At 37.8% G+C, this 27,719-nt stretch overlaps 5 protein-coding genes across 9 annotated transcripts; 1 reads left to right on the top strand and 4 right to left on the bottom strand.

The window, feature by feature from the left end:
* Window positions 1-138: 138 nt before the first annotated feature.
* MSI1 (Transducin/WD40 repeat-like superfamily protein) lies at window positions 139-2,568 on the bottom strand. The gene is made up of 4 exons (XM_007008657.3): window positions 1,599-2,568; window positions 1,110-1,234; window positions 831-926; window positions 139-586 (listed from the first exon to the last, which is right to left on the bottom strand). Exons 1-4 carry the CDS (start codon window positions 2,421-2,423, stop codon window positions 358-360), a joined length of 1,275 nt encoding a protein of 424 aa, XP_007008719.1. The 5' UTR covers window positions 2,424-2,568; the 3' UTR covers window positions 139-357.
* A 401-nt stretch (window positions 2,569-2,969) lies between these two features.
* On the bottom strand, window positions 2,970-7,394 carry LOC18585706 (Phosphoribosyltransferase family protein). Of its 2 annotated transcripts, none has more exons than XM_007008656.3 (9): window positions 7,034-7,394; window positions 6,742-6,921; window positions 6,363-6,533; window positions 5,663-5,806; window positions 5,124-5,291; window positions 4,609-4,678; window positions 4,342-4,423; window positions 3,557-3,716; window positions 2,970-3,220 (listed from the first exon to the last, which is right to left on the bottom strand). In XM_007008656.3, the coding sequence occupies exons 1-9, from the start codon at window positions 7,124-7,126 to the stop codon at window positions 3,182-3,184; spliced, it is 1,107 nt and encodes a 368-aa protein (XP_007008718.3). In that variant the 5' UTR covers window positions 7,127-7,394; the 3' UTR covers window positions 2,970-3,181. The 2 variants fall into 2 exon arrangements, with proteins under 2 accessions (XP_007008718.3, XP_007008717.3); XM_007008655.3 differs by having other exon boundaries at window positions 6,363-6,611; window positions 7,034-7,393.
* Window positions 7,395-7,795: 401 nt separating this feature from the next.
* LOC18585705 (NADH dehydrogenase ubiquinone 1 alpha subcomplex assembly factor-like protein (DUF498/DUF598)) lies at window positions 7,796-10,682 on the bottom strand. Of its 2 annotated transcripts, none has more exons than XM_007008654.3 (5): window positions 10,370-10,682; window positions 10,093-10,209; window positions 9,673-9,707; window positions 8,902-9,002; window positions 7,796-8,348 (listed from the first exon to the last, which is right to left on the bottom strand). In XM_007008654.3, the coding sequence occupies exons 1-5, from the start codon at window positions 10,543-10,545 to the stop codon at window positions 8,190-8,192; spliced, it is 588 nt and encodes a 195-aa protein (XP_007008716.3). In that variant the 5' UTR covers window positions 10,546-10,682; the 3' UTR covers window positions 7,796-8,189. The 2 variants fall into 2 exon arrangements, with proteins under 2 accessions (XP_007008716.3, XP_007008715.3); XM_007008653.3 differs by having other exon boundaries at window positions 7,796-8,276.
* Window positions 10,683-11,136: 454 nt separating this feature from the next.
* Window positions 11,137-15,232, bottom strand: LOC18585704 (protein NRT1/ PTR FAMILY 7.2-like). Its single transcript, XM_007008652.3, has 5 exons — window positions 15,083-15,232; window positions 13,720-13,846; window positions 13,057-13,274; window positions 12,364-12,926; window positions 11,137-12,214 (listed from the first exon to the last, which is right to left on the bottom strand). Exons 1-5 carry the CDS (start codon window positions 15,110-15,112, stop codon window positions 11,323-11,325), a joined length of 1,830 nt encoding a protein of 609 aa, XP_007008714.1. The 5' UTR covers window positions 15,113-15,232; the 3' UTR covers window positions 11,137-11,322.
* Window positions 15,233-19,917: 4,685 nt separating this feature from the next.
* On the top strand, window positions 19,918-27,027 carry BSK2 (BR-signaling kinase 2). 3 transcript variants are annotated; one of them, XM_018129522.2, is made up of 10 exons: window positions 19,925-20,754; window positions 20,850-21,200; window positions 21,333-21,466; window positions 22,030-22,135; window positions 22,327-22,412; window positions 23,248-23,436; window positions 23,547-23,705; window positions 24,013-24,126; window positions 24,438-25,602; window positions 27,002-27,027. In XM_018129522.2, the coding sequence occupies exons 1-9, from the start codon at window positions 20,232-20,234 to the stop codon at window positions 24,687-24,689; spliced, it is 1,914 nt and encodes a 637-aa protein (XP_017985011.2). In that variant the 5' UTR covers window positions 19,925-20,231; the 3' UTR covers window positions 24,690-25,602; window positions 27,002-27,027. The 3 variants fall into 3 exon arrangements, with proteins under 3 accessions (XP_088658683.1, XP_017985011.2, XP_088658684.1); XM_088802558.1 differs by lacking the exon at window positions 19,925-20,754 and having other exon boundaries at window positions 20,883-21,200; XM_088802557.1 differs by lacking the exons at window positions 24,438-25,602; window positions 27,002-27,027 and having other exon boundaries at window positions 19,918-20,754; window positions 24,013-24,144.
* Window positions 27,028-27,719: the final 692 nt, after the last annotated feature.

The following is a 27,719-nucleotide window of genomic DNA, read 5'->3' as shown; positions in this document are numbered from 1 at the left end:
ATAAATGTATTTTACATTTTAATCCATTTACTTTTTTTGCTTTTTTACTTCCAAAACTAGAAATAAGTAACAAAAACATTAATCAATCAGAACTTTAGCTATTTACTAAACGTGGGAAATATAGAGAATGAAAGAAGATAGCTCTGAAATAAACAGTTAAATACAATGCATGTATTGTAGTAACAGTTACAGTTCAGCAGATGTGATCACATCACCAACTCAACACAAAGGAGTTAAAAGAGTTGAAAGCGGGTTGGGTACACCATTTCTAACTATGAAACATAAAAAAACAAGCTAAATTTACTCCTAAATTTGTCAACCTCCTATGGCTCCCCTCAAGTTGGGAGAAAAAACCATTTAAGAACCTTTGGTGGATTCATCTCCTGGTATGTCATCCTCATCATGGTAAATATTCTCTGCCATCTGCCATATTTGAAGAATGTTATCTTCAGCTACACTAGCAATAACCCAATCTTCACATGGGTTCCACGAAAAATCAGAAATTTTACTGGTGTGACCCCCATGAATGAAGAGCAACTCAGGTGGACCGTCTTCAGCATCCTCTGGTGTCTGTTCTTCATCAATCCTGCAAAAGAAGATTCAAATGATCATAATATATAGTATTAATGCCAGAGAGGCCATTGCATATTGTTGCATAAAAAGAAAATAAGTAGGTAATCCAGTCAGTTTTATTGAGACAAAACTAAACATGAAATGTAATGTACAGAGTTCCTTTCTACTTTCTGTTTTTCTCTCTCTTTGCTTAGAAACTATACTAAAGGTTACATTCACTTGGAAAACGAAATACAATTTGGCAACAAAGTACTCACCTGCTAAGATCCCACACCATGAGCCTTCTACCAAGACAACAGGATGCTAAGATTGTCTCATTCTTTGGATTCCACCCAACTTGGAAAACCTCCTCCCTGTTGCACACCATTGCAAAAATAACTTCATGAGACAGAAAGATAAACACTTCCTGATTGGTTATAAACATATATATCTCCAAGAATTGCACCAATGCATTAAGTATCCAAAAAGAGAGAAAACAAGAATATTTCACAAATCCACAATAGTAACAATAATATGTCTTGGGTAGAATTTCTTACTTGTGGCTATCAAAGGTGTGGAGTGCCGTACTGATCTTGCGGAGATCAAATAACTTAACCGTCTTATCAGTAGAACCCGTGGCCACAACCCACTCATTAAAGGGATTGAAAGCTAAGCAGTTAACCTGATAACATGAAAATAATAACATTAAACTACAGAAGGTATACAAACTTGCCATAAAATATTGAAAATTAGCAACTTGTTAGCATTTCCAATCAACAAAAGCCAAATTATTGGAGCATGTATAAATTCAATTCATTACTCTATTTGAATTATGACTAAACAAGCAGCAGCAATTGAAGCCAGAACAGAATTGTACTAAAATAGCACCGACAAATGAAGCAAGAAGCGAAAGTAATATTCAACCTAACTAAACAGAAAGAAAAGAATTCAGCTAATGCACAATTGTTTAGTGAAAACAGTTGAATTTTCTTTACATAAATTACATACATAGAATATAAAAGAAGATAAATTTGATTGATAGGCACCTCACTCTGGTGAGCAACTACGGACTGGATAGGCTTGGTGACAGATGGGGTTCGCAGGTCCCAAATAAGTAGGTATTGGTCATCCCCAACGGAACCAAATAAATACTCATGTCTGAGATGCCAGGCAACGTCTTCAACGACGCCCTCGTGGACCTTGAAGATCTGCGTAGCATCAAGAGACTTGTTCTTGGGAGTGGCGTTGATGTCCCATAAACAAATCTGAGCATCATCAGACCCACTAAGCAAATGGCCTTGCTTGAACTTACTCCAGGACAGCCCATACCCCTCAGTGCTATGGCCCCGGAGCCTCAAATCAGGACTGCATGCCCCATCCAAAGGTGGCTTGGACGGATGCTTGCTGTAGTCGAACACAAAAACCTCAGCGCTGACGGTCTTGGTGGCTATAATAAAAGGATTCTGGGGCATATAACGAGCCCTATTGACCTCCCCTTCGTGATTGATCTGCTGAATAATTTGGACCTTGCCGCTGGCGCATCCGAAGCCACCGAGATCGGAGCGGTCGTGGTCGTAGTGGCGAGCGTCGTTCTCAGAGTCCTGGAGGGGGAGCTGGACCTGGGCCAGCATGAGGTAATTGGGCTCGTTTTCAGAGGTGTGGGTGCCCAAGATCATCTTTTGAACGGAGTAGTCCTTGCCGGGAGGCTCGTCGCGGTCGGGAAGCCATTCGACGGTGAGAGAGGGCCACTCAAGGGCGTGTGTAATGACCAGATCGTAGAGGAAAGGAGTGTTCTTTTTCCAAATCTTGTACTCTTCGTTGATCAGCCTCTCCTCAATCTCTCCACGCATTTCTTCCTCGTCCTTTCCCATCTCTCAGTCAATTGCGTCGGGGAATGCTAGGGTTCTTATCTTTTGGGTTGGTTTGGGTTCCCACTGGCAACTTCCCGCCAAGGGGTTTGATTTGGGAGCCAACTTACGAGACAGAATTCCTGAAACCCTAGCCTAGCAGGTTTTCAAACCAGTCCTAATAATTATACTTTTTATTTTATACCGTACCTGATGGATACCTCCTTCCTCCTGACTTTACTTTACACTAGGGGTTTTTCTTTTTTTTTTTTTTTGGAGTTAGAATTATTTTATGATTATTTGGCCAATGCCCTTACAAAGTCACAAAATTAATACATATTCATTAATTTTTTTTATCCCTAAAGATAAAAGCAAGCTCCATGTGCTGAATTGTGTTGATAAGATGACATGATAATGGGTTAAGGATGAGGCAATACTATTTTTGACGAGTATTTCTGTTGGACAGGATTAGAGGAGGCCATTGCTACTGCAGTGGCTCCCACGCAATTACATTGTCAATGGAGATGAGGTTGGGTGCAACAGCAGCAGGTATTCACAATCCTATTACTATTAACGTTATAAAAGTCAATTATTTTTATTACCCCTTTTTTTTAACCAAATTGAACTATTTACAAAAAGATAACAAGGAAAAGTAAACGAGAATAATGAGATCCCACAAAATGAAACGCGAAAAACACACTCCTTGCTCCAAATGACCAAGTGTGGATCAAAAGAGACTACCCCTCTGCACCAGATAGACAATGATTCCCAGGCAACTCTCATCAATCAATGCCCAATGTTGAATAGGGTTCGAACCCTCCCTGCCAATCACAATGAGATCAAATTAATAAACTCTCCCTACTCCACATTGCCCAAACTAGATAAAAATCAGAATTAAAACCCCCTGATTAGGTGAAATCTATGAAAGATCATAACTTTCTAACAATCCCTCTGCCTATCTTTAGAAATATAATCTATGATGCAGCAGATCCCGGAAACATAAATGCATCAAAGCTCATAAAGAACAAGAAAAAAAAAACATATTTGCAACTAATCAACACCTCATGAACTAAGGCAGAGATGAAATAATCTCATTTTTCTACTTTCCTAGAAAAAACAAATTTAATTGCCGATCATTATTAAAATGATTCACTCACAGAGCAGTCATCATGAACACGCCATATTGTCTCTCCCAGAAGGTTCGCCACAGAGAGAACTGTCAACTGAGGAAAATAGTTCTGCTCATACACTGGTATGGTGTTTGTTATGATTACTTCTTGGAAAAGACCACTTGACAACCTCTCTATTGCTGGAGGACTGTGTAACCATACAAACAAACGGATGAGTATGATGAGCATTTAATAGTACCATTGGATATAGCAGTCTTTATCAAAGATACACATACAACAGAATGCAGTAAAACAATGTCTTATGTCTTCACCTACAAGGCTTTTGCAATGAGTACAAAAAAGCAACCAATATCACCCTCTGTGGAGAGCATATAGGTACTTGTGATCTCCAACAGTCAGTCGGATTTCATTGTGATAAATGCATGCGAAGGAACTCAGAATGGAAGTCATTCAGTACTTTTAACAGCCTGGTGCCAGATTTATTCCAGACACTCAGTTAGACTTCTATTACTGTCAAAAAAGATAATCACTTCTTTTAACATTTGGTTGCTTGAGCATCAATTGCCTTCATAGCATTTCAAACAAAGTTCATTAATAAATAGCAAACTTTAACAGTTTTGAGGGGAACTAACTTCCTAAAACAGCTACAAGAGCATTCAGGATAAACTCAAACTTTTAAGATATGCGGAAACCCCTGCACAAGGTGAAATTGCTCAAATATGTAATTATAAGGAAACAACTTCTGCTGACCAGATTTTCACGCTATGCTATAGAACTACCAAGCATCCATGAGCCATTAACAATCCAGATACCTAAAGACGGCATGCGTACTGCATGCATACACTTCCCGTGCCCCTTCTTGATGCAATAGAGCTGCACCTTTGGCAATTGTCCCTGTGAAGCCCACAACCCAATAATTAACATTTACTAAGGAATCAATAACTACCATTCACATGTTAACACTAGATAAAGCAGAAAATATAATATAGCATGGCCGATATATCCTGATTCTAGGACACAACAAATTATCATCTGAATCACATTTTTCCCAAAAGATAAAGAGATAATACATAACTCACCAGCCGTGTCAATCATGTCATCCACCATAACTGCTACCTTTCCTTTCACATCACCAATTAAATTCATCACCTACAAGATAATAGTTGTAAGTCGAGTTCAAATTGAGAATACATAGTATTACTTTACAGATGAAAATGGGTGATGAGAAAGAGTGGAAGAAATAAAAGGATCAAGCATGAGAATGGAGTAGACATTGGAATAGAAGAGTGTTATTTAATCAGTTTTAAATAATTTTCCATGTACATAGCCAGTGCACAGCCACTACATTACATGATTTCAATTAGTTAATATCTATCATCTGTTGAAATGATATTAACCTGCCTTACACCCTCTATATTACTCTCTACTTTGTTTCTTTTGAGTTCATGATTATTCACATTTCTATCCATCACGTTCTTTTCACCCCAAACATTGAAATCTTGATCAATCAAGACATATTCGAAAAAGAGAAACGATATCCTGTCTTATCCAAATAGGAAGCATAACACCACACCCAAAATGAAGTAGATCTCACCTCTGCAACATTATGCCCATGACGCCTTTTATCAACAATTGCAAGAGGTGCATCGGATAATTTTTTGGCAAAAGCACGAGCTCTGGCAACACCACCAACATCCGGTGAGACTACAACCAAATCATCAGAACATATTGTCTTGCTAGCAAGATAATCAAGAATCACAGGCTGGAATTGCAGAGAGAAATATTCATAATGAGCAAAAAGTTTATATAGTAAATGTTGCTGACACAGAATAGACCAGTATGCAAGAGGAGCTGATAGAGCATGGATAAAGCTATTGCAGCAACAATTCATAAGTTAATGTCAAAAACAAAATATGAATATAAAGCAACTGATAATGGGAAGATTATATTTTAAGCTTTTCTTAAGTACTAAAGTAATTCGAAATAAATTCTAATTCAGATTTTTTATTTGAAAAGTAATTCTAATTCAGATTCTTGTACCATACTCCAATATTTGTGCTTAATGCTTATATGTAATATTGATTTATTACCTCTAAAAACAAAATATTGAAGGGATATATATAAGGGAATTACCTGACCATAAACATGATCCACAGGGATATCAAAGTAACCCATGGATTGCCCAGAATGAAGATCACAAGCAAGAACACGGTTTGCACCAGCTTCAGTAATCAAATTTGCTACGAGTTTGGCAGCAATAGATTCACGCCCTTGAGTCTGGAAGAACAGTGGACAAACATAACCATTCAAGCAATATTTATGTGTTCAATGAAGAACGCATGTGCAGAATATAGTTATTATTTCAGTTGTCCCTTTGCCATATTTAAGACCTCTAAAGCTTCATACTTGGCAACAGTATCCTTTCTTTTCTTTTTTGCTTCTCTAAATCCAGGGACTTCATGGTTTTAATGGATATTTGGAAATTCTAAAAAGCCAACGTTTTGAACCTGAAGAATTAAATTCCAAGGGAAATAATTCAACTAAATCCATTTCATACTTCAATTAGCTTGTTTGGAATGAATATAAATCAAGAGAATTAGATTAACTTCCCTCACTTAGAACAATGCAAAAGGACATAGATTCAACGTTTTAAAGCCAACAATAAAGAGAATTTTATCACATGAATGAAATGATTCCAAGAAATGGAATTAACAATACTTCAACCGGATATTTGGAACTAAATTCCATTTGATCAAGCATTCCAGAAGTATTGAAAGCAAGCAAAAGATTGCAGCAAAATTCTAATAATTGTGCATAGTTGGGGAAGAGATACCTTTCTATCAGCCCTGGCATAGCCAAAATAGGGAATGACAGCAGTAATATTCTTAGCAGAAGCCCTTCGACAAGCATCAACCATAATGAGAAGCTCCATAAGATTCTCATTGGCAGGAGGACATGTGGGTTGCACCAGGTACACATCACACCCTCTTACACTGTCCTGCAACTGCACATAAATCTCACCATCAGCAAAACGCTTTATCTTGATTTTCCCAAGCTCCAGACCCATATAGCACGCGATTTCCTATCCAATACAGAAATAGAAATATCAAAAATTACACAAACATAAATGGATTATAGATTTAAGATAGCCAAACAATATGAAAGAAAGTTTTTTAAAAGTATATTATCATATAGCATAACAAAATCAAAACCTGAGCTAGAGCAGGGTTAGCAGTGCCAGAAAATATACGGAGCCTTGTATCGTTTTTGTTGATAGACCTTTCCAAATGGGAATTTGAAGACAAAAAGGTGGGCAATGCAGGGTCTGTGGTGAGGAAAGGAAAGAAAGGCTTTCCATTGTCGAACTTCAACGGCTCGACCACATTACATCTCTAAAACACCGCAAACAAAAAGCCCAGGATTTAGCTTAGCTGGATATTCATAACAAATTCAAAGAGAAAAAGGATTTGAATTAACAGCAAAGAAAAGAAAAAGGGAACTCACGAAGCGGTGTCGGAGAGGGAAGCGAGGGTGAGCCTTGAAGAGAGTAGCGGGAGAGAGTGATGAAGTGGGAGTGCAGGGCAGAGATGAGGCCATGCATTCAACCTGGTTTCTGGTCTTTTTTTAGGGTTTCAGATGCTTCTCTTCATCTTCTATTCAACTGTCGACTGTTCCTGTTGTTGTGGGTGTTGTTCAAGTGCTCGGTAGAGGCTTAATAGTAATACTAGGACCTAGAAGATATTTTGGTTTTGGTAGGCATTTGAACTGGAACCCAAAAAACAAATAAAAAAAAAAGAAAAAGAAAGGTCCCTTTCTTTTCACAAACAAAACATTTAACAAATCCCCGAGCCCTCTACGTCTTCACTCTTGATTTTGCAAAGGAAAGCTGTCAAAGATTTATTTACGGGTTCAGAGAGCATGTATGAGTGCAACGAGCACAGCACATGTTTTAATAAGCATTATTTCTTTCCCCTTATTTTCCTATCCTGTGTAAAGATTCTTTCTTTGGGTACAAACTGTGTCAAGAACCAAGACTATTACCCCCTTCAAATCAATCAAGTTTCTGATTTTCCCTTTTGTTTTTCCTTTCCTCTATCATACATCTAACAAAGTTTGTCTATTCCGCAGTAAATCCAAACTAAAAGCCCAAAACTTGCAAATTCCCCCGACTTGACAGTTTACCATGACAACTGTTGAGCCCCATCATACATCTATTAATAACAGCCTTTACCAAGATAAAAGTAATCGAAGGACGCAACTAATACATTTCACATGGAAACCGAAAAAAATAATATATTTATCATGGAAGCAACAAAGCTTCCTTCCTCGTACCAAGATCCATATAAGTCACGATCACGTTCAACTGCCTGAAGCATTACTTCTATTAGCTAGCTGTCCACAACTCAGAATGGCTTCAGTTTTAGGTCTCGACAAATCATAAGCAACTAAAATTTATGTCACTATCAGGGGGTTCACAGCCTCCACCTCTCCCAAGAACTGGGGGGAAAAGAACAACAAAAATAACACAGGCACAAAATAGAAACGGCTGTAAAGCCAGCCACTGTGTTTCACTTTCAACCAAGGGTAAACCCTTCAGACCTATAATTGTCAGCTCTGACACAATTTAAACCCTCCATTGTAAAATCAGAAGTTGCAAGATTCATGAAGAAACTCCATTCGGGAGCAGCGCCGCAGCCACAATTCTACCTTCCTCATTCAGTATGTTATAAGTAGATGCAGCATTTCTCTGCAACAGGAGAAACAAAAAAAAAATTGAGCCCCCGGAGATTGTGGTCGAAGTTGGTTCCTTCTGGTGCTTCTAATTTCACCACTAAACAAGCATCAGCAAACAGCATTTACGCACATGCATTAATCAAGACAGCAAATAGACAGATAGAAGTCAAACACAAAATACAAGCACAAATATGTACGTGGAATTCTAATGAATGAACGTAAAAGAGCTCTTGATGCTTGAAGCAGGCACATTGAAGGTGGAAAAATAATTGAGAAACTGGTGCCGAAACTCAGTCTCTTAACCTCCACAGAAATAAGGTTTGTACATAAGAAAAGAAGAGTGCAACCTCTCAGCCTTCTTGCAAATGAGAAGGCCTATAATTTGATGACTTAAAGTATAGGTTAGTAATTTAATTCAAATCTGCGAAATAACACATAGCTTAGTAATTTTATTCAGCCTCGCGTATGTAAGGGTAGGCAATAGATTGACCAGGAGAGGAGGGGCAGTCCAACCCCTGCCATGTAGGAAATTAGTCACACAGGTATATGATATACAAGCAAATAAAAACTATCAAATGCCAAAATTAAATTTCTCAAACTCAGTAGCAACTACAATACTGCAATGAAAATGATAATACCGAGTCTAGAGCTTCCAACTTCATGCCAGTAGATCGGATGAAGTGCCTGAGTTCAGGATCCACTGGTTCAATGTTCCTTCCACAGCCAAGAATCAAGATTTCTACAAAAAAAAAGTAAAAAAATAAAAAAAAGAATAAGAAGAGAGGCAGAGAGAGAAATGCTCCATGAGAACCAAAAACAGCAGAAACGAAGAAACAGAACACATGCATAAACAAGCTTATTTCTTTGTCTAACTGTGCCCGGCAATCATACTCAGCATTGTTTGTTCTCCAGAAATAGCACTTTGCATAGCAGCATGTGATATTACTGGAATGCTAAAAACAGAAGGGCAATGCTGCAAGTAACATGTCCTAGTTAAACCATTACAAGAGATCTGGCCTCAAGACAAAATGATATCATGAAATAACTATAATTATTCCTAAAAGAAAAAAATATCAGCCATAACATAGAGATGTCACAGGTGATGGCTCATAAATACAAAAGCTGAAAAAGTCTGATAGATGTAAAAAACCAATTATCAACATAGAGAGACCGAACTGCTTTTGACAGTTAAACATCCGCCACTCTAACTGTGAAGGACAGGTGCCCAACAAGAGGCTAATGGCCATGTGTGCATCTTTGCATTAATATTTCTATTTTAATACCTGAGTGATATACCTAAACTCTAAGTGCCATGCAACTTAAATTAGGTCCACAAGATGATTGACCCCAGGGGATGCATCATTGATATTCTCTATTAAGTATCAAATTTCTTCTTCATGTAGTCTCACCTGGAATAGGTCGTATGATTTGGAAGATAGATAAGCTGCACAAAGAACAATAAAGATATAATGAGAGATATTGGTGCTCTAAAGTTGCAATATTTCATTGTTCCAGGAGATAAATTGTTAGCCAGCTGAAGCTTGTGCATAATACAGACATGGCACTAATCATTTTGATTAGGGGACAGAAAAGCTAAAGCTTTTGAAGAAAAGTATTATTTAAATTTAGTTTCACTTTAAGACTATAGTTCGAAAACTATTAGTGGGAAAAATGATAACCACCGGGGAATAGGTAAAGTGAACAGAAAATGTGATTGGAGAGTGCAAGCAAGAAGGATTTTAGCAATGGCTAGTATAAGAGACATACTAAATTTTAGATTAAGTAAGCACAGCAGAAAAGCATTGAAGCACAATTAGGGAAGCCAATACCTGTCGGGAGTAATTTGAGAAAACTTATTGGGAACCCAAGAAGTGAGCAAATGTCCCACACATAGCAAGCTGCCTTCATAGTTGACCCCATTCACGGTGAATCCTGTGTCGGTATATCTGCCATATCAAACCAAAAGACAAAGGAGGGGGGGGGGGGGGGGGGGGGGGGGGGGGGGGGGGGGAACACCCATATGAAATTTAAGGTCAGCGTTGGAAAAAAGAAGTTGGATTTGATGTTAGCTGATATAAAATTAACGAGAATAAGAAGAAGATATACCCTTGGAAACGAAGCTGGTCTTCGGGGACATTATCGATGAGATTGATCTGATCATAGAGAGAAAAAGCGCGTCTGAGGGATGGCAAGGGCTGACGCCGGGTTGAAGAGGGTGAGTCCTTCCTCAGGCTTCTGATCAGCTTGGGCAGCGTTTCTACCGCTCTGCCTCTCGCCGCCATCTTGTTCAATATTCCTCTGCCCCTGCCTCTCCCAAGGCTGACGGCTTTCAAAAGCCTCAACTTTTAAGTGGCTGCCTATCGGCCAAGCCCAACCCCACGGCCACAAATGAAGGCAAGGCAACGACCGCGTTTTGCTGTTTTCTTTTATTGCGAGTAACTAGTCCTTTCCCCTGCTTCACGAGTGTTTGCGTACAGGAAAAAGTTTTCACTTGGAAAAAAACTTGGAGCTTTGGTGTTTTCGACCTGTGATATGATTTTGTGCTGGAAGAATAAGTTTTTATCACATTAATTTCAATCATGATTTTCAAATGGGTCGAATTTAACCAAGAGAAACGGATTAATTCGCTCAAGGGCAATTTAGTGGCTTAAGCCATAACTCGCATTTGATTACGACTACAATTTGCAGCAAAAAATGTACTAGTTATAGATGAATAGTTTAGAGTACAATTATGAATACATAAAGCTAGCGGCCACTGGCCAGGAAATAAATAATAGAATATGAATGTGAACATATCTATCTCTGCTGCTGCTAGTTGCAACTCATGAACTTTTGTCTTTTATAATTATAATAATAATGCTCAATGCTCGACATAGAGAAATGAAAAATGCCATTAATTTCTCCAGTTTCATCGCAGAAGCCGACCGACTTCTTTTCTTCCACAATCCACATTCCTTTTTTTGTGCTTTATTTATATCACAACACAATTAACATGGCATTGATCTTTAAAACATTCCTGCGCAAGCAAACACCATGACACCATTGACCATACATACTCCTTAAACTTTAAGCTCCGCTGCTGCCTGCCCATCAGTGCTATTATCTTCTCCACTCCTTCCTTCGAACTTAATATATTTATACCACTTGGCGCAAATTATGTACACCACTAGATCAGCTGTTGTCAAAGCTGCTAACAGGAAATAAAATCTGTCTAGATGACCTCTGTTGAGGTTTCCTGGGATCCATCCAGGCATATCATCTCTTGTAGATATTTTCATAACAATTGTCACTAGCAAGCTACTCACGTAATTCCCCAGTGATATGGATGTCATGCAAAGTGCACTTCCAAAGCTCTTTAACCCATCTGGTGCCTGCCCGTTAAAGAACTCTAATTGACCAACATACATGAATACCTCAGATGCTCCTATAAGCATATACTGAGGAACTTGCCAGAATATGCTCAAAGAGCTGGCATTTTCGCAGCTCGGGCAATCTTTGTCTGCGTACTTTAACCTGAAAAGCTCTACAATTCCAGCTGAGACCATTGCCAGTATAGCTATAACAAGGCCAATCCCCATCCTCTGGAGCTCGGTGAGGCCCTTTGGTTTTGTCTTTATTCTTGCAACAATAGGGTCAAGAACTCGCCTGTAAATGAAAATGAATGTTGCCACACTGAGTATGTCAAAACTAGACATGCTCGCCGCTGGGATGTGGAAGTTTGAAATTGTAGTTTTCATGGCAGCTCCTTGTTCTACAAAGAGTGATGCCATTTGAGTGAAAACCACAGAGTAGAGTATGGTGCATAGCCATATTGGGAGGAGTCTCAGTATGCATTTGACTTCTTCTACTTGTGTTACTGTGCAGAGGGACCATGGATTGCGACCATCGATATTTTTCTCTTGCCCATCAGCATAATCCCTGGGTGTCATAATTGCTGCTCTATCCAAAAACCTGGAAAATGAATATGAATACAATGTTAATAAAGTTATCTTACGATCAAGTTGATCTAATCTAATTAGACTCGAGAGAATTTTTGTCGAGTATTTATCAGAAAGCACGTGAACAATTTTGCAGAAGAGAGAGAGAGCAGATGAACCTACCTGAAACCTTCTGTGTGGAGTATCTTTCTAGCCCCATTCGTGGCAGATTCTTTTTTTTCCACTTCAAACAAATTCTCTCCTCCTGGTGTCATCTGAACCTTCCATTTTCTTGATGCAGCAACCAATACTTGGCAAAACCTTGAGAGAGGGTTGCCCGTAGGTTTGAAGTGTCTATACCTGGGTGTCCCGATCAGAAACAGGACTAATGCCACAAAGGCAGAGGCAGCGGATGCCCAAAATCCAAGTACCCACATGCCCTGATCCTCAAAATAGCCCAATATGGTGTTTGAAAAGAGTGATCCAAGGTTCAAAGCCAAGTAAAAGTAGCTAAAGAAGGCTATTTTTGAGTGCCCTTCTTTGGGGTCTTCCTCATCAAACTGATCAGCCCCAAAAGTGGCGATGTTAGGCTGGTAACCTCCGTTTCCAAGGGCTACGAGGTATATGGCAAAGTAGAAGAACACGATATGGAAAGCGGAGTGAGATCCGCATGAAGTGTCTTCATCACCACAGCCGCTAGGCTTGAGTAAGAATACGGAGGTTGAAACCGATGACAGCACCAAGCCCTGTGTTCAAACAAAACTTGCATTAGCATGGAATCAACAATTGAATTTCAATTTTCTACCGTATGAATAAAAAATTAGTACTACTTATGCATGTACATGAGAGAGATGAGAGAAGTTGTTTGTAACTTACAACAACAAAGACAGCCTGGAATATGGCACAAGTCTTGTACCTTCCCCAGTAAGAGTCACTAAGAAAGGCACCAAGCAAAGAGAAAATGTAGACCGTCCCAGTCCATTTGCTGACGTTGTTTGCAGCATCTGCGTTGTCCTGGCCCAGCACCCTCGTTAAGAATAACACCAGGTTGACCCCAACTCCAAAGAATGCCAATGTTGCCAGACCTTGATTAACTGATGGAAGTAGTTTGAATTGAAGGAATTAGAGATTTGATTAGGGGAGAAGGAATCTTGGATAATAAACATGTGATGATGTGAGGCAAAAATAAAGGGATCACGTAAACCATGTGAAGAAAAACCTAGTGGGCAAGTCGATATTGGTGTGGTAAGGGGAACAGAACACAAGTGCTAAACCCGTGTTCAAAGTGTAATTTGTTGACTATCCAATATGAAAAAAGCTTTGCATACAAGAAACTTATAGGCGCAAACTTATTTCTAGTACTAATTAAGATTGCCGTGTACAGAAGCCATGTTAAATGAGTGTATTCTCAAAACTCTTTTAGAATCAGAATAAAAATATTGATACCAAGTATTCCAACAATTCTACAAGGAGAAGTTGGTTCATACATACATGCATGTGTGTACCTGCTCTAATTGCAGTGTAAGTTTGGAGATTTACCTAGAAGTAGAATTCCAGCAACCCATGTTCCAGTTCTGCCTCGAATAGCGGGACGACCATGTCGATCCACAGCTCCATCTAAGGTATATGACTCTTCCTCCTTTATCATCTTCTTCTCAATGCTCACCTGATAATTTCAACGTATACAGCTTAATTATCTGCAATTTTAAGGATAATAATAAAAAAAATTGAAAGATGCTAGACGTGGAATAATAATGTCTAAGAATTAATTAATGAGTTTGATTCCTTGTGTTTAGAGATCTAATCCGTAAATTAAAAATAATGGTGTTAAAATTCTGATCAAGAGGACTTTTCTTTTATTCTTCGCTAGACTTGGAACCAATCAATTCCTTGCGATGAAGATGCAACGCAGTCTAGCAGCCTAAGACAAAAGTCGCAATATTCAAGAAATATTATTTTGTACGACCGTAAACAGTTCCACGTTAACATGAAGATACTGAATAATACCTAACAAATACACGAGCATCGATTTTCTCAACTAGTTAGTTAAGCACTTTAATGAATCACAATCGTAGAAATATTTAAAATCTTGTTGGTGAAAGCTTATTTTGATCAAGTGTATAATCGATTTTCTATAATCATCTATATATAGGGTGCATCAAATTATAAGTTTTCTCTGACTACACTCCAAAATTTTGTTCCAAAAAGAGAGCAAATAGAAATTTCCTTCTTCATCCAGGACAAACAAACCCTACTACCAATTAACTAGTGGAAATCCAATGCCACCATATGTATCGAATCGTTGCTTGTTAAAAAGAAACAAGAAGGTACGCAAACCACCTGCGTCAAGCTAGAACATCTCATTTTACTACGAAATTAACCCTGTTTTGATTTAGTGGACTCTGCCTTTCATATCCTATATGTGTTAAATTATATCCTTTTTCTTGCATAAGTAAACAAGTTATATCTACCTAGATAAATATATAAATAACATACGGTTATCACATAGTAGTCGTATACACAAAAAAGATAGAAAGAAAAATATTTTGACCCTTTTGTTTTCTTTCATTTGTTGTCTCCGACCCTAGAAAAGCAGATTATACGGGAATATAGGAAAGGTGAAAAGGCAAAAGCAAATCCCAAGGCATAGCAAATATCTCATGGCATGCAGCACAGCTTTATTCTTGTGTGTTGTATATATGGTGAGAGGTTAGCTAGCTTGCCGGAAGAAATAACATCAACAGAAATGGTACTAAAATAGACGACCCCATTTCATATAGATACAATATTAGCAGAAACCCCCTCGTGAAAAGGCCTTCTGCAAAAGGTCATCTGCTTCTATCATGATCTAGCTAGCTTGCTGGTACGGGATGACCAAAAGAAGAAAGAAAAAATCACCAACCTCTTTGCAATTGTTATTTAGACAAGCCATGGGTGCCAACTCACAAAAACGAATACTGACTATCTCAAACTAGTAAGTAAAACAAGCTTGGGAGATGAGACTAAAAGACCAGACAAAGAAGAGAAGACCAGTTTGAAGGCAATGGCTACCGGTGGATGGGTTGTGCTTATATAGAGGAAGGCAGCATTTAATGGACGGCTGAATTTTCATAGGTGAAACAACAGGGATGGCCCACGTGTACAGGGGGAAATTAGGAAATGAAAAGGAAAGCAAAAAGCGTTGGGAAGCAACAGGCTTAGATGGGGGCACAAGAAAAAGAGTCGTGATATTGCTGGATATAGTGATGAGATGGCCAATTGACCGCCAGCTTCACCACCGTCATCATGACTATGACTGGAATCATAGCACTTACCCGTAGGGGGTGCTGGTTGTGACTAAGCTGTCCTGATATTGACATGTTTTGAAAATGGCCCGTTTTCCTTTTTTTGTTGATTGAGAGACATGCTCTTTATGCATCTGATGATTTATTTTCTCTGGTATGACTTGTGAGTTGTGATTCATTGTAGGACCCTTGAAGGGTTTATTGGTGTGCAGAATCAAGTCAATCACCAAACAAATATTTGTTCAATTTCTTTTAGGCTTCTTTTCCAAGGGAAATTTCACAATTGCTCATTTATTAGCAGCCTTCTAGAGTTTCTGGCCTCATTAACAGGGAAATGGAGTATAGGCAAAGCTATTATTTGGGACCATGATTGGAGTATACACAAATGTATCTAGTGAAGGGTGTTTCTTGGACAACTTTTTGCCACATTTCCAGGACGTTAAATCAAAGAAAAACACGATTTTTCTCTTTGATGGACCATATCCTAGCTACGTAACAATTTTGCTCCTCGAATTATGCAAGACTTTTGCTAGAAAAGTTGAAGAAAACATTGATAGCTAGGCCAGCAGATTTACGAATGATGTAAAAAAGCTGATCTCTAGCCAACCAAAGCTTACATTAAGATAAATACGCTTAGAATCAAGAAACTGATCAACATTTGTAATGATTAAGACGTGATTTATATGATGTTATGACGTGGAAAAAGGGGCAAGCTATCTATAGACGTTGAGTAGACAATATTGATGCAACGCATGTGGACGCTATATCTATACTTTAATTTTGTTTCTTTTGTTTGCTCACTTTTCATGTGCAGGTTAGACTGCACGACCACTTTCAAGTTTCAAATTTCAACAAGGTGGTCAGCAATTTCATACCATCTGCTGCAGTCCGCTCCAGGCTCCAGCACCGGAGAAGGCATCCATGAGTCAGCAAAAAGGAATACTGCAGACCCCGACATTGTGCAGCAGCCAAGTATGTCTAGTTTCTTTCTGATGACTTTTTTCCATGCATTATTATAATTAATTACTACTAGCACTAGTAAACCATTAATCTAGAGGGAGAGCGGGGCATCAAATTAAAATAATTTGCGTATTAGACTGAGATCTTGGCAGGGATCGATGCTGTTGTTTGATGTTGATCAGCTGACTAGACTCACGATCCGACCACTTGTGACTAATTAAGCACGAGGTTTCCAAATGTAAAGTAATTAAGGCCTTGCATATTCATAAGCCTGCTTTCTGAGTTGGTTCCATGCGTGATGATTTTTTTTTTCTTGCTAATAACTAGCTGCAAGTTACTGCGGCACCTTGAATATCAAAACAAATGTTTTACATGACTTGATGCAGATGCAGAACCAGGCAAACAGTACAACCATACATCAATGACCTTTACGGCGAGAAAGCAAGCCTCAGTCTTCTACTTAGGAAGTATCACACAGTAATTGTCTGTCCCTCAAGCTTCCCTCTCTTTTTTGCTAGGACTCAGAGACGATGTTCCCATGCAAATAACATTAACCTCAATGTATTTGGTTGGAATATTCTAAATTAAAGAATAGGTTTTGAAACTCAATAAATATATATGTATATATACACACAAGTGTACATATGTGTATAGTTAAAATTTAATAATTTTATTAAATTTCTATATATATATATAGACATTATTCTTGTTGTTGATTACTTATAAAAGAGGTATACAATAAATCCATGTATGTAATTGGATCTATTTATTCAAAAATCACCAAAATTATATGATGAATTAAATACCTCAACAAAAACCCCAAATTAATGATTTTGGTTTCAAATAGATTATATATATATATATATATATATATATATATATGTTTACTGGCCTACTAAAACAAATTAGAGTCCTTATAGAATTAAACCATTAATCTTTTATTTCCCAATAGAGAAGAATTCTATTTTATAAAGGGAGGTAAATATTTTATATCCATAAACCCTTCCACTCCATCCTAAGAGTCAAATTAAAATTCTATTGATAAAAAAACAACTAAAATCTTTAGGTTAAAATATCAAATCCTATCACTTAAAATGTCTCATTAGAAACAACATTTAATTTGATAAATCTCTTGTAAACATAAACAAATTTGATTGTAAATGGCTTTATTAATATCTTTATAAATTTTTTTCATATAAGATACAATTTCTAGGGAAAGATAATTCAAACCCAACTCTTTGAATTAAGATATACATATGAACATATGGGTCAAATATCATTATTAAATTTTAAAAGTCTTTAAACTAAGAAAATTTTTCTTATGATTTGCTGGTGGTGAGTGTAACTTATATTGTATGCCATGTATGTCTATTTGAACATATTTTACGAATTAATCGATGATCCCATCGAGTAAAGAATTACCACGAAATTTTGGACGTGACATTACCACAATCACAAGTTTTGAGTATATAAACGACTACTTTCTCAATTAATATCAACCACTCAAATTATGATCAATGGTATGTCCCAACAAAACAAATATAATCAATGGTCATATATATTTTCTTTCCTCTAGTGCGTGGTACAAAAATTTCAACGGCCATAGGTCCTCATTTGTGTTTATTTCTATTGCCTAACAATTTCTCATTTATTGATCAATAACTCAAAGTAATTTACACCAAGCGTTATTTAATAAAAGAATATATCACCTAATTAATTTGATACAATGAATGTCGAATTATTATATTAATTACCTAACCAAGATTTATTTAATAATTACCTAACTATTACCTAACAAATTAAATGCATAGATAACTGTTAGGTAATAGGTATTATTAATTGGTTGTTAAGTTGTAATATCCATATGTATATGAAAAAAGTTTATGATTGTTACATGAATATATATGGTCTCATGAGAAACTATATCTTTGTGGCTAATTATTCAACTTATTTCATTGTAAAGTGAATATGGATCATTTTTACTTAAGGTAAGTATATAATCAATAAATAAATATGATTGATTTACCTTAAATATATATATATATATATATATATATATATATATATATATTAAATGCGATCAAGTTGTAATTAGCAGACTGCCGAAAGGATTATCAGATGTGTCCACCCAAGTAATTAGGTATGCCTAATGCCTAGAAGACTAGACATGGGTGGGGCGTGAAAGCTGAATTACAAAAATCTTTTTCCAACTATATATGTGGTTCCTTTTAATTTGAACATCCAACATTAGAAGATATTTGTTTTTTAATTTTTGTTTTGTAATAAGGTTTCAACTCCAAGAGGTGAAACGGGATTCATGAGTCCAGCTAGATGTCACTTGCATACATAGCTCAAATGGGAACAAAATTCCAGTGAGAATCTGTGGAATAAAGTATAAAAATCTTGCAAGTTGAAGGAATTCGTATGGTAACGCAAAAGTAATTAAAGATAAGCTACAAGACCTACAGAGTAACTAGCATTTGCACAGTACAAGTGGACAATAGTGATGGCTCTGCCCTTGGTGGCCTTGTGGTGCCTTTTCGGGGCAAGAAAGAAAGCCTCCAAATGGGTAGGTTTAGACTTTGTGTCCAACTTGGCTTCCCATAGTCCATTTATTAAAAGCAGCAGCACGTATTCAATTGCACCACGGCTTATTTCCTGTCGCTTATCAAGGTCTAAAGTGACAAGTGGTTACATGTGATCTTCGTGAATAAGCACACTCAAATATCTCATGCAAAGTGTGCTTATCAGCTAATTTGACATTTTCAGCAACCTAATCAGCCAGTGGCAAGGTTTTCAAACCCGACGTATACCCTATACCATAGCTTTCTCCTTGTTTCTTGCTTGTGTCCACTTTCTTGGATAAGCATCGGTTGACTACTAGCTAGCTGCAACTTTAAAAAAGTCTTGTTACGATTACCACGTTGATTTTTACAATATATGAGCTTCACGCCAAGCATCTTTTCAAGACCTATCTCTTTAATTAAAATATGTTTCACAAACAATGGGAATAAGGAAGAGAAACGCTCATGCTCATATTCTATATAACAATAGCTCATGTCATAAGCAAACACAAGTAGACCACGTCATTCTGTTTTGCCTCTCTTTTGTTATGAATACAAGGCGGCCGCCAGGGGATGCAGATATAGATAGAGTGATAGGTAGGATGACTTTGGTTAGGCAGGCGTTATGCATATTTTTTGGTTTTTGTTCACGGCATAGGCATAACGCAATTGGAATCCATCCAAACGTTTGATGTTGTTGCTTTGTTTTTCAATGGAAGGAGGCAGACCCACTATAACAAATAGGCCTGTTTTCGATGGATTTAGTGTCCAAGGGAGCAAGCCCTCTCCAGTACTGGAAAGAAGGGTATACTTTTTGGTGGCCCTGGCCCTGGCCCACCTATAAATACGCTATTTTTGCTTTTTGTTATTTGTACCAACAGGCAGCAACAAGAAAAGACGAGAATTATCTTGATGATGAAATGTAAAGCTGGTAGAGAAAGGCAAGGCAAATGGCAGCGGCTTTTGGGGAAAGTGAGATTTTGCAGAAGGGCAACACCACAGCTCTCTCTTTCTTCTGGAAGTAACCAAAAGCAAAAGAAAACGAATGGGATGAGAGGCTCCGCCTAGCTACTTACTCACTCAAACCCTGTACTAGACAGTACTGTACTGCAGTAACTATCCCCAACCATAAATAATAAAGAATATGTCTCTACGCTTCGCTTCACGTGCTGCGGATCAGCATGTCATGTGACCACTTCTCTCTTCACTCTTCTTGTTTGAGTTGGTTGAATCAATCTGCCTTATGTTTCTGTTTGTGTTGCCCAGTAGTCAGTCAGTCCCCACGCCCTCTTCTCGTCTGTTCATGCTTTCCACTAATTTATACTTTTATTATTACTATTATTATTACGTAATGTTAACAAAAATCCTTCCTTGGAGTTATTATTTATACAAAAAACCCTATTTTATATTATCACATCAAAAACTCACACTTGGAGTTAGTATTATTCTTTCAATTCACAACAAACAAAAAGGGCAAAAGTATTCACTTGGAACCCCCCATTCAACTCCTCATTTTAGTCAACTTTCTTTCTTCCCACTCCTCAGTCCTGCCTCCCCAAACTCTCAAGTCTTGTTCCAAGTTCCTACTATACTATACCACACTTACTCTATACTCTACACTGGAGTCCTCCTGCTCCTGCTGCTCTTGCTTATACTATTATATGTGAACAAAGGCAGACCAACAGTGATGGGCTGCTTTCAGTCCAAAACCACCCATCTTCCATCCCCTGATCAAGATCCTCCTCCTCAAACCAAGCCAGATCTAGGTTTCCTTCCTCTCTTCCTAGAGATTAAACATTTTCATTTGCTCATTCTATTTATTTGCTGATGATGTTTTTCTATTATTATCATTAATTATCAGATGGGGACGGGGAGCAGTCGTCATTGCCCGCATTCAAGGAGTTCGGTCTGGTGGAGCTGCGGGCGGCGACCAACGGATTCAGCAGTGAGCTGATAGTTTCAGAGAGCGGAGAGAAGGCTCCGAATGTGGTGTACAGAGGGAAGCTGAAGAACAATCGAGTGGTGGCCATTAAGCGATTCTCGAGGCAGTCATGGCCTGATCCTCACCAGTTCGTTAACGAAGCTGCTGGGGTTGGAAAAGTCCGCCACAAAAGATTGGTCAATTTGATTGGCTGTTGCGCCGAGGGAGACGAGCGCTTGTTGGTCGCTGAGTATATGCCTAATGATACCCTCTCTAAGCATCTTTTCCACTGCACGTCTTTTTCCTGTTTTTGTTTTTGTCTTTGCTCCTTTCTAAAATTTTCTTGCTTGATGTTTTTCTTGAAAAGAAAAACACCATCATTCACTGCTTGCTTTATTTATGTATGAAACATGAACAATGCAGGGGAAAAACAGCCTTTGCCATGGGAAATGCGCCTCAGAGTTGCGTACCATATTGCACAAGCCCTTGATCACTGCAACGCTGAAAACCGTAAAATTTATCACGATTTAAATGCTTACAGAGTTCTTTTCGATGAGGTACGCTTTGCTTATTCCCTAATTCTACCACGATATTTATCTTAACTGTGCTTCCATGGCTTTAGTAAATAGGGCTCATTCAAGAGGAGTTTGAATGACACCTTGTTTCTTGTTACTCTAGTTCAGGTTGGGAGTAGTTTCATCGTTGTTGTATCCATTTATTCTCAGCATTCTGTATAGTTCAATGTTTGAATCTTTTGGACATTATGATATGTGTCAGTTTCTTTTCGTAGTGGGTGAAAAATGGTATTATTTCTTTAGAATTTCAACCCATTCTCATTGGAGAGCCTTCTAATGGTTGGCCGCATCTCGCCTGGCAAGGGCCTTATGGTGTGAGTTTGGGAAATCTCAAAGTTGATTGTTTGAGCAGGATAGAGGAATATAGAGAGTAGCATTGCCAAAATAGAAATATGGCCTGTCTTCAAAAGTATTAAATTGCCATGTAAAAGTTTAGATTGATATGTGCTTCATGTTTATGACTTGCATCTCGAGACAGACCAGTTGCCAGCATTGACATTGAACTTTCCTGTTTATTTTCTGCTTTTAATTTCATTTATTGCCAGGATGGTGATCCTCGATTATCTAGTTTTGGATTGATGAAAAATAGCCGAGATGGAAAAAGTTACAGTACTAATTTGGCTTATACTCCTCCGGAGTTTTTGAGGACAGGTATATTCTTCTGATTTCACTTGTTCACCTATTAACTACTAGGATTTTCAACTTTAACAAACTGATTTGTTTTTCTTTTTTAATCTTAAAATAAGAAAGAATAGACATTTTATGGCCCTTTTGGAATGTAAGGCATTTAATTACTGAATGGATATTTTCACTGCTGATTATTTGAATGTTCAACTCTGCAGGCAGGGTCATCCCTGAGAGTGTTATTTACAGTTATGGAACTGTTCTCTTGGATCTCTTAAGTGGAAAGCATATTCCTCCCAGCCATGTATGATACGTTATCCAAATTAATTGGGTTGCCCTCCAATGTGTTCCTTGATTTCTTATTTAGTTTTTTATAGATAACTTTTTCTTTCTTTATTTTTTCCCTGCTAATATCGCTCATAAAGTTCTTAGTGATGAAAATTTGCTTTTCTGGTAGAATTTGGATGAATCTATTTTGAGTTTCTTAGAAACTGTTCCTTTGATAATTGAGCTTAGAATTGGAATTTAATGATGATGCTGTTCATCTAAGAAGTACCTGGAACTGAGGCTTTTGGTGATTTTTTTTGTACATTTTGGAGCTTGTTTAATTAATTAAGCAATTAAGACCTCCTGCCAAGTTCCACAGGAAGTTGTTAATGTTGGGAGGCTTAGAAAGTCATGGAAATTCTGTAAAATGTTATCAGAATTCAAAATGTCCTAAAGTAAAAGTCTTTAATATTTATTTTTCTATTCTGGAACAGTCCTATGGATAATATCATATACCTGGACCTCCATGTATTTGGTAGTGAGTTTCAGCTGTGTCCCATAAGATTGGTCAAGGAAAAACAATGGAAATATCATATGTATGAGGCTCAAACAGACACTAAAATCGGGTGACTCTTGCACTGTTTGAAGGATGGTACCTTCTCTTGTATATCTTTTTCTTGGGCAAGCCTTACTTGGGGCTGTGACTTTTTGATTTTGGGCTTCTTTTTTGGTGAATGGTGAATGGTGACATTCTGCTCATTCATTTATTTTGGTCGTTGTTCTTATAAGCTTCTGAGTATGCTACAACTTCATCTGCAGTCAATGCTGTGTACATTGGTTTTAACACTATTGCATCACTGTTGATTCTCCAGGCATTGGACTTGATAAGAGGAAAGAATTTATTGTTGTTAATGGATTCTTCTCTGGAAGGTCAATATGCTAATGAAGATGCCAGCGAATTGGTTGAATTGGCTTCAAAATGTCTTCAGTACGAGGCTAGAGATCGACCTGATATTGAATTCCTCCTTTCAGCAGTGGTACCTCTTCAAAAGCAGAAAGAGGTGAAATTTTCAAGTCATTGAAGTCACCACTGTTTCAATTTTGAAAGTGTGTGATATATGGATGCATCTTAAACCCTACTAAATTAATAGGTTCACATTGCTTTCTGTAGGTTGCATCACATGTTCTAATGGGTCTATCAAGAACCCCATCACTGTTGCCAACTATGCTTTCTGCACTTGGAAAGGCATGTGCCAGGATGGATCTTACTGCAGTGCATGATATCTTGCTTAAAACTGGTTATAGAGATGAAGAAGGTGCAGAAAATGAGGTGGGTTACGGCTATCTTACTTCTCAATGGTACAAAAATGTTCTGTTATTGAGCCTGAAAAACAGACAGAAGTAGTCGGCATTTCTTGAGAATCCGTAAGGACTTAAGTTGTGGGCTTCTATTGGTTTTGTTAATTTAATAGTATAGGAATTTATTGAAATGAATTTGCATGTATTGTTTCCCTGGGGTGTTTTCTCTTGTCAGCACAGAAATTGTGGTTGTTCTGATATCATTTTTATGCATGGTTTCATTTCCTTTCTCTGTTACTCTCACGATCTAATTCGCTGCCACTGTGTTATTGATGAAGCTGTCATTCCAAGAGTGGACGCAACAGGTTCAAGATATGCTGAATACAAAGAAATTTGGGGATATTGCATTTAGAGACAAAGATTTTAAAAATGCTATTGATTACTACTCGAAGGTACCTTTCTTTCTCTAGTGGATTTATTTACAATCCGCAAGCTTGATGCCTGGGATGTTATGTTCAAAAATAAGTTAGAAATTTTGTATTTTTTTTCTTTTGTTTGGAAAAATATAAATTGGCCTTTGTTGAATTTCCAAAAGGTAGTTCAACCTGCTGATATGTTAAGTAGCTATTCCATGTTCTCCTTAACTACGCAAAATAAGGCTTTATATTTGCTTTGGGTATTATGGACTAGCTCTAGTTTGATCTCTCTCTACTTGCACTGTGTTTTGTATTAAAAGTTGGTTCATTTCTTCCCCTATATGCAGTTGGTATCGATGATGTCTGTTCCTTCTGGTACTGTATTTGTGAGAAGAGCCCTCTCATTCTTGATGATTGGTCAACCAGAATTTGCCTTGAGAGATGCCATGCAGGCTCAGGTGTGCTTGCCCGAATGGCCCACTGCCTTCTACATGCAAGCTCTTGCCCTCTCCAAGCTTGGAATGGAAACTGATGCGCAAGACATGCTTAATGATGGAGCCTCATTTGAGGCAAAGAAGCAGAATGGCTGGCGTGTCTAAGCAGCAATGTTTTAAGCTTTTAGGTGGTAATTCTTTCTGGATTCTTTTCCCCATGCATATCGTCGAGCTGCTGAGAGCTTGGAAGAAGATGGTAGCAGAAAGGAAGTCTGTGTGTGAGGACTATTTTGAGTCAAGAGTTGTTTTATTATGTTAAAAGAATAGTTTGACGTAGAGAAATGTATAAAGGATACTAGACATGAAGAAACAATTAGAGTAGTAACTGACCAATGAATTTGATACTGGTGGTGCTGGTTTTTTGGTACAACTTTTCGTATGAGCTATTGTCATTATGAATCGAAGGGTGGGTACGGTGTATGAAGAGGGAGGACATGAGAGTGAGGTTGGGCGGTTGAGATTTAACATCAGATGGTGCACAACGTTATTGGGAGATTAAAAGAGAAAATTGAATGGACGTGTCAAATTAGGATGATGTTATGATTATTTCATTTATCATGGTGGTTTAACAGAGCCAGCCAGCATATATAAAAAAGAGAAGCAACTTTATTTTAATTCATGGGGTTGGCATTAGCGAAGAAAGCGTTGCTATGTTAAACCCAAAAAAGAGAAAGAAAGCATTGGGTCTATAGTTTATACTTCATACATTCTTGCATTGCAAATCGGAGGAAAAGACCAGTATTTTTTGTTAGGACAGAAAGATGATTGAAGCACGACGTTCCCAAGGAGTATAAAAACAGTGGCAGTAAGTAGTAACTGATAACTTCCGAGAAAAGCCAAAGATTAACTCCGTAGAGATGGCAGCGTTGTGCTATTTAGACACCCCTGCTGGGATGAAAAAACAGACAGAGAAGTAAACAATTTTTACTGTTGTTATAAGGAAAGGAAAATAAAAAGGACAGGGAGAGTCATAGGCAATAGCCATTCGGACGGCAGAAGCGGACAAGGAAGAAAATAGGTCAGTTCCTCCTTCATCCTTCCTCGATCTCTTTTCCATTTCGTTTCTTCCAGACCTCATCCGCCCGTCGCTACTTTCTTTTCATCCTTGCTCTGTTTTCAACTACTATTATTTATTTCTTTGCAGCTCAATGTCCATTTTTATTCTTTTCTTTAGGCTTTCTTTTCTGTTAGAATTACGCCTCGTGAATTCTTAAAAATGAGTTTTTTAGACCTCTGCAGAATTCAATTTAATGGATCTATCTATGATTTTAATTTTAATTCCAAAGCTTCTTGTTTTTCCCGTTTGACTTTAAGCTTTTGTCTTTCTCATAGCTAATACAGGCAACAGAAAAGATGGTATATTCCTTATTCTAATCAGCCCATAACCAAGTTTTACGAAACATTGTTATAAAGAGTACTAAGAAACGATACGAGTAAGAGATTCGCAATTTTTGGAACTAGTCTTTTATGTGAAATTTGTCATGTCCACATTGAAAATTTCCAGTTTTTCCATTGATTTTGAAAGACCAGGCGGTTTAACTAACAGGGAAGCAAGATATGTGACTGAGAGGGCTTTGTTAAGATATGCTGCCGCTGCATTTTCTAAGAACCTTGTGCTGCTGCTGTTCACTGCTTCTTTAGATTTATTTGCAGGATAGTTTTTCCCACTACTTTCTCTGATGAAACTTCGACAAATTCTCAAAGTAACATTGGTGAGCAGTTTTCTCCATAGGAAGATATGTGGGTCTGTGTTGTGTGCATTGAACCCTTTTTTACTGCAAAGATTGCATGCAGCCACGCCCCCAACTCTAGACCTCTTCCTCATTCTCCTGCATTCGCTAAATCAACTCGTTTCCTCCAACTGCTTGGATTCTGTTCTGTATATGTTTTTTTTTTTAATTTTGAAAATTAGAATCATTTCATTGACTGAACTCTTCTGTATATGTTTAAAAGTTCATAATTCTCTTTTTAGTAGTTCGAGGCTTTATACTTTGACAACAGTGGCAGAGCATAGTTTGCGCTACAAAAGAGTGCTTAATAATGCAATTGAAAAGGTGTTTAAGATTACTGGGGCAATCATCTAATGGGGTCATTTTCTTTAAGAGTTAAGGGAATCGATAAAATTATGGAATCTGGCCCTAAAACAAAGTCACAGTTTACAGGAGAAAAGAGTAGAAGCACGCCCCTAAGTTTTATTTGGTACATTAAAGTATTTCGCTGTAGCTCTATGCTTTTTCCCCTATTGTTTTAAGAGATTGATCTCCATGCTTTAGGGTTTAGATGGCTGTGCACAGATTACGTTCAATCCTTCTGCTGCTGTACAAGTCTTTTTCTGTTGCTCCTATTCTGAATTCCTGATATTGTCGTTGAATTAGTTGAGTTGTACCAAATAGAATAACCTTATCTGCTTCATGCAGATTTTCATTTCATGGATAATAAGACACCGAGGAGAGAGGGACAAGGGGAAGTGACACGGGAGTCACTCATTGCTATCTCCTCCTCTGTACCGGACAGGGTGTTGTTTCTAAACTCTCATCAGATAATTTGAAATGTGAGAAGCTGGATGAAGGAATAGATTGTGATGGAGCCGAAGAATACAGGTCTGCGCTAATCTCCATATCCTATTCCCAGTCACCTGACAGTGAGAGCTTACCATCTACACTGAACGGACCGAAGAATTAGACTTGATGGTGAAAATTCGTCTCCTCTACCTTTTTTTTTTTTTTTTCTCTTTTTCCCTTCTTGAGAGACTTGGGGAGGAGTTTTCTGAACCTCGTAAATGGGTGCATGTAATGTATCGTTCAATCATCGTCTGTTATGATCTAGAACTACTGTCATTCTGTGTGTGTGGACTTGTAAATAATATTGGTGAAACTGCGGATGTATCTGTTGAACTCAATTGTTTGCCATATGAACCTCATAGACTTTGCAGTCAAAGCATGCTTTCTTCATGCGTCTTTTTCATCAGTTCAACGCATGCTTTGCAAATTCTACTTCTCTTTTAACTTTTTGTTGAAATGTGTTATTTAATGCGATATAATCAGGGAGGTGATGGGCTGGAGTCGAGCTAAAATCGATTAGATTCGTTAACCCGTAAGCCAAGTATTAAGAGATACCCATCCTTGGCTCGATATC

The sequence above is a fragment of the Theobroma cacao genome, chromosome 10, assembly GCF_053813885.1.
Source record: "Theobroma cacao isolate CCN51 chromosome 10, ASM5381388v1, whole genome shotgun sequence".
NCBI classification, from domain to species: domain Eukaryota; kingdom Viridiplantae; phylum Streptophyta; class Magnoliopsida; order Malvales; family Malvaceae; genus Theobroma; species Theobroma cacao.
The sequence above is the reverse complement of the archived record's forward strand: the minus strand, read 5'-3'. Positions and strand labels throughout refer to the sequence as shown.

Excerpts from the sequence above, each read along its gene's own strand:
- MSI1 (XM_007008657.3), bottom strand. The coding sequence starts at position 2,423 with ATGGGAAAGGACGAGGAAGAAATGCGTGGAGAGATTGAGGAGAGGCTG. Across the intron at positions 1,235-1,598 it reads TAGTTGCTCACCAGAGTGAG|GTTAACTGCTTAGCTTTCAA; the intron begins GTGCCTATCAAT and ends TCATGTTATCAG. Across the intron at positions 587-830 it reads ATGGTGTGGGATCTTAGCAG|GATTGATGAAGAACAGACAC; the intron begins GTGAGTACTTTG and ends CTTCTTTTGCAG.
- LOC18585706 (XM_007008655.3), bottom strand. The coding sequence starts at position 7,126 with ATGGCCTCATCTCTGCCCTGCACTCCCACTTCATCACTCTCTCCCGCT. Across the intron at positions 4,679-5,123 it reads ATGGGCATAATGTTGCAGAG|GTGATGAATTTAATTGGTGA; the intron begins GTGAGATCTACT and ends ATTATCTTGTAG. Across the intron at positions 3,717-4,341 it reads AGTACGCATGCCGTCTTTAG|TCCTCCAGCAATAGAGAGGT; the intron begins GTATCTGGATTG and ends ATGGTTACACAG.
- LOC18585705 (XM_007008654.3), bottom strand. The coding sequence starts at position 10,545 with ATGGCGGCGAGAGGCAGAGCGGTAGAAACGCTGCCCAAGCTGATCAGA. Across the intron at positions 9,708-10,092 it reads TCTCAAATTACTCCCGACAG|CTTATCTATCTTCCAAATCA; the intron begins GTATTGGCTTCC and ends TTCTTTGTGCAG. Across the intron at positions 9,003-9,672 it reads AATCATACGACCTATTCCAG|AAATCTTGATTCTTGGCTGT; the intron begins GTGAGACTACAT and ends TTTTTTTTGTAG.
- LOC18585704 (XM_007008652.3), bottom strand. The coding sequence starts at position 15,112 with ATGGCTTGTCTAAATAACAATTGCAAAGAG. Across the intron at positions 13,847-15,082 it reads TAAATAACAATTGCAAAGAG|GTGAGCATTGAGAAGAAGAT; the intron begins GTTGGTGATTTT and ends TGAAATTATCAG. Across the intron at positions 13,275-13,719 it reads TGCTGGAATTCTACTTCTAG|TTAATCAAGGTCTGGCAACA; the intron begins GTAAATCTCCAA and ends TACTTCCATCAG.
- BSK2 (XM_018129522.2), top strand. The coding sequence starts at position 20,232 with ATGTTTCTGTTTGTGTTGCCCAGTAGTCAGTCAGTCCCCACGCCCTCT. Across the intron at positions 20,755-20,849 it reads TCAAACCAAGCCAGATCTAG|ATGGGGACGGGGAGCAGTCG; the intron begins GTTTCCTTCCTC and ends ATTAATTATCAG. Across the intron at positions 22,136-22,326 it reads TCCGGAGTTTTTGAGGACAG|GCAGGGTCATCCCTGAGAGT; the intron begins GTATATTCTTCT and ends TCAACTCTGCAG.